The sequence below is a fragment of the Beta vulgaris genome, chromosome 7 (genome assembly GCF_026745355.1).
Source record: "Beta vulgaris subsp. vulgaris cultivar EL10 chromosome 7, EL10.2, whole genome shotgun sequence".
Lineage (NCBI taxonomy): Eukaryota > Viridiplantae > Streptophyta > Magnoliopsida > Caryophyllales > Amaranthaceae > Beta > Beta vulgaris.
Window position 1 is genome coordinate 47,392,296 of NC_079208.1, and position 5,112 is coordinate 47,397,407.

At 34.0% G+C, this 5,112-nt stretch overlaps 2 protein-coding genes across 2 annotated transcripts; both read left to right on the forward strand.

Annotated features, from left to right (window-relative positions):
• The first annotated feature begins 1,636 nt into the window (after positions 1 to 1,636).
• LOC104908600 (glutathione S-transferase T3-like) lies at positions 1,637 to 2,203 on the forward strand. Its single transcript, XM_010697724.1, has one exon. It carries the CDS (start codon positions 1,637 to 1,639, stop codon positions 2,201 to 2,203), a length of 567 nt encoding a protein of 188 aa, XP_010696026.1.
• A 722-nt stretch (positions 2,204 to 2,925) lies between these two features.
• On the forward strand, positions 2,926 to 3,888 carry LOC104908599 (uncharacterized). Its single transcript, XM_010697723.3, has 2 exons — positions 2,926 to 3,151; positions 3,323 to 3,888. Exons 1-2 carry the CDS (start codon positions 2,926 to 2,928, stop codon positions 3,886 to 3,888), a joined length of 792 nt encoding a protein of 263 aa, XP_010696025.3.
• Positions 3,889 to 5,112: the final 1,224 nt, after the last annotated feature.

Genomic DNA, 5,112 nt, shown 5'->3' on the forward strand with positions numbered 1-5,112 from the left:
CTTTATGAATGAAAAGAAAGATAGGTTATATCCCATAGAACACTTTCATGTGGGATAAAAATAGTTTCCTTTTCAAAAATTCCTTGAAACGTTTAACATATACTACTTTGTAAGAAGATTTTTTCAAACTCTATCTTAAGCTATTACCAAATTAATATTTATATGTTTTTATTGCAAATTAATATTTTATATTGTTAATGGAATAATAATGTACTTGTTCCTTTCTTTCTTTGCAACATTCGGACTTTTGCTTTAGTCATGCACTTATTTTGATCGAAAATTTGTGAATATTATACGATACAAATTTTAGTATGTAAGGTGATGTTGGATTTATCTTAATACAAGATTTTAACTTTCTATTATTTTAGCAATTATATAATTAGAGATACAAATAGTCAATATTGTATATCAACAAGCTTGAAAGTCAAAGTGTTGTAAGTAAAATACGAAAGAACTATTATTTATAATACTAATTGACACATATTTTTGTCATAAATGTCAAACCTAGGATATTTTAGGAAATTATGTTTTTTCATCAAAAGGGGGAAATATACTTTGCTGAGCGAGATGCTGGACCATTGGAGATGAAGGAAGGAGTTAGCTTGGTTTAAGCTACTAGCTTGTTTCAGCAATATAGCTGGAGCAAAAAGGAAGAATAATTGAAGAAAGAGAAAAGTTTTTGGTTGAACTACACGCATGAAGGACAATCATGCGTGAAACTCACTTCTCTTCTTTGCAATTTTCGGGTAAAAATTATGTGGGCCCTACAAGTTTTTACTCTCCAACACCTATATTGTGATGGTTTGTTTCCATCAAAATCCTGTTCAACAAATACAAGTTTGTAAAAATAACGGATACTTTCAACGTCAATTTTTTTTGTAAAAAAAATTTCAAAAACTGAAGATTTTAAATTTTAATACTTACAAATTGTCTATAAATAGCAGTAATTTTTTTAGTTACCACACTTCTCATATTACCCAATAAAATTACCAACAACTTCTTACAAGTATTTTCTTACAATGGATAATTCCGAAGATCAATATAGTCAATATTATTCCTACGTAGAAAATTCTCCAAACTTAGAAAATCAAACTTATCAAATTCCAACCTGACATTTGTCAAGTTCCCAAGTTTCTCCAATTCGCCCAACTCCCCACAATTATCATGTAAGAAACATGCGTCCACAATATCATGAAAACATGTCTGAACCAAATATACAATATCCCCCCGATGCTCATATGTATTACCACCCTACCTATTACTACTCGCCTCCTGTTGGGCAAGGGAATCGTCCGATTAGGCCAAACTATTGCCCCCGTTCATCTTATTATCCTCACGAAAATACAAGAAGGGAAAGTCTTGATTCCTCTGGTATGCATCAACAACCTGCAACAACGGGTAACGAGTCTCAAACTGAAGTTCCTGAAGATGAGGAACAACAAGAAAATATTCAAGATCAAGGAAAATCAGACAAGTACAAGTGGAGCCCAGCACAAGACGTGGATTTATGCAAGAGTTGGTTAACAATTTCAACTGATGGTGTCACGAGAACTGACCAATCAATGAACAATTTTTGGGAAAAATTGTTAATTACTACAATGAATGGAGAAAGGAAGGTCCGTCTGTGATCATTAAGATGGCTTCTAATCATTGGTACAAAATGAGTGCCGATGTTTCCAAATTTAATGGATGCTATATACAAATCAAGGATAGCCACCCAAGCGGTCATAATGACACACTTGTTATCAATTTGGCAAAGGACCTTTGGAGCAGCCGTAACAAAAAGAGAAAGTTTCCATACACACATTCTTTGGAAATTCTTCGAGATCAACCGAAGTGGCAAGAGTTTGTAAAAAAGGATGGTGGTTCATCAAAGAGAACAAAAGTTTCTGCTGGGGATGCCTACACTTCGTCATCGTCAAATCCAGATGCAAGTGAGTCTAGTAGAAGTGTACAAAACATGGATGATCGACCACCAGGACAAAAGGCAGCAAAAGCAGCAGCAAAAGGTAAGGGGAAGGTGAATAAGAAGAAAACTGATGAGGTCTCTGAGAAGTGGGAAAAATTTCAAGATATACAAATGAAAAAATTATCTTTATTCGAGGAGCGCATTCGAGTTCAAGAGTTTGAGCTTCTTTGCAAGGATACCTCGAACATGAATGAAAGAACTTTGCAAAATCACATACAAGTTTGTGAATCTTAAGGATAAGCATGGGCTATCGTAAAATTACTATGTTATTCTAATAAGAAGAAAACTAATGAGGCATCTGAGAAGTGAGAAAGGCTTCATATTATGTTGTTTTAATATTCATATATCTTAGGATGTTGTAATTTTGTACGGGTAATCGTATTAATGTAATGTAATCATAGTTATATATCAGAAATTTTAATATATAAAAGTACATTTCTTAAACTAGCCGTTGGAAAGCACCAATGCAAAACTAGCCGTTATAAAGTGTCTGTTTGCAAATTCTTCTATATATTGAGTTCAATGTCATTTGAGAATCCTCACAACTCAAAATTCATATACTCTCACATCATCTAAGTAGTCTCTTCTATAAGCCTTCAACATCCATCTATTAACCTCACCATATTATAAAAAAAATGTCTCGAAATTTTAGTTCATCAACCAACGTCGACTGGATGAAAAAGATGGATGAAGAATTTTGGGATGATACTGATGAAGAAATGGGAACATATCTCCTTTGAAAACTATCTCAAAATCTATCGAGAGATTTTGTTCCTTGTGATCGTGAAGGTGGTGCAGAACGTCTTTATTTAGACTATTTCGCACCCCAACCGGTTAATCCTGATAACATGTTCCGTCGACGGTTCCGTATGAGAAGGGAATTGTTCCTTCGTATAGTAGATGTTGTTGGAATCCAATCGAAATATTTCAAACAAAGATTTGATGCTGCAAAAAGAATGGGTTTGTCCCCATTACAAAAGTGCACCGCCGCTATTCGCATATTAGCATATGGTACTTCTGCTGATATTGTTGATGAATACATCAAAATAGGTGAGAGCACAGCTATAGAATGTGTATTCAGATTTTGTCGTGCAGTTATTGATGCATTTGGAGGGTTGTACCTAAGAAGGCCTACTAATGCTGATGTCCAACGATTGCTTCAGATGCACGAGGAGTATCATGGTTTTCCTGGCATGCTCGGAAGTCTCGATTGCATGCATTGGCCTTAGAAGAATTGCCCAACTACATGGAAAGGGCAATACACCATAGGTGATTATGGTCATCCAACAATAATGCTTGAAGCAGTTGCCTCTGTAGATCTTTGGATCTGACATACGTATTTTGGTATTGCAGGATCAAACAATGACCTTAATGTACTGAGTAGATCAAATTTGTTTCAAGAAAAATTACAAGTAAATGCTCCAGAGGTAGATTTCACTGTGAATGGTAGTCAATATACTATGGGATACTACCTTACGGATGGCATATATCCTGAGTGGGCTGCATTTGTCAAAAGCTTCCCACATCCCCAAGATCCCAAGCGTTTATGTTTTAAGCGGAAGCATGAAAGCGCAAGAAAAGATGTCGAGCGAGCATTTGGAGTACTCCAAGCTCGTTTTGCGATAGTAAAAGGACCTGTGAGATGTTGGCATAAAAGTAAAATCCACGACATTATGGAAACTTGTATCATTTTGCATAATATGATTGTTGAAGACGAGCGACACACATACTCGAGGAACTTTCAAGACAACAAATTTGTTCCACAAGTTGTTGGTGATATCCAACAAGGGCATGTTCCGGACTTCCAAGCATATCTTGCAACAGATGCAACAATCCGAGACAGAAATATGCATCATCAGCTCAAGGCGGATTTGGTGGAGCACATTTGGACACGTTTTGGAAGCAAAGACCTAAATTGATCGTTGTCTAGCTAATTTTATTATTGAAATACTTAAGTAATTTCGTTCAGTTCGTAACATTTTTCATGTTGCAACAATTATTATTATTATATTAAAAATTATAATTATGTCTTTTAAAAAAATATTTTTTTGTCTTGTTTTAAATTTTAATAGAATAACTTTGCCAAAATTGCATCCCCATAATTTGATTTATTTAGCTTATGTAATATCATTTGGTTAATATAAAGTAAAGAGTTGAAAAATAATAAATGTTGATTAGCAAGTGGGACCCCTCAAGCTACATTGTGTGTTGCTTGCCATTGGAGAACATTATAGCTTAACAATGACATAGCTTGTAAGTATGACATGGCAAGGCAAGCAACAAGGGGTTGTTGCTTGCCATTGGAGATGCTCCAAGTGATCCTTTGAATGCTGAAGTGCATGGTCAAAGACTCAAAATCATGGGAAGGAATAGAGGATCGGTATGTTAGTTGGAATTTGGAAATAACCGTCATTTCATGAAAAAAGATGGACCAAGAAGCATGTGTAATGCAGACGTGTTCCTTATCTTTTGTCCTATTTCAAAACCTAATTTTGCCACTCTTAGGCTATGTTCAGTTTACCTTATTTTTGCTTATTTCAGATCAAATCAGAAAAAATAAGTTCAGATCAGATAAGTTCAGATCAGATCATGCTTATATTTCAAAACTCATTATTACTATTATTTACTAGTACATTTGTTCAAAAGGATTATTATTGTTGTTGTTGTAATTATTAATTATTAATATTGATAATTATTATTAATCTTGTTGTTATCATTAAATGTCATTGTTATCATTATTTTAAGTTATTTTGTTGTTATTAAATAATAGAAAATTAAGCCACGTGTTAAGAACATAAGATTGGCGCAAAAATAAGAAATATATAAAATATGATAGCTCAAATTCATGACAACGAAACTACTAAGTTCGGATTACATTTCAAGATAAGTTAAGTGCGAGATACACATTATAAATTTAGATCCGGTATACCTCTTCCTATAGAATTCCAAATCTCTCTAGCTATTTGAAGTTGCACGCTATCCATTTCTTTCTTGCGCAAGTCATAGTTGTTTGTATATCTTATTTTATTTTATATGAAAAAAAAAAAGTTGAGTCTGCCGACTTCTCAGGTGTGAAACATTTTTTTAAGGGAAAGTGTGAAACAATTTATACGTGCTCTTATAAATTAATGACTTGGGTTATA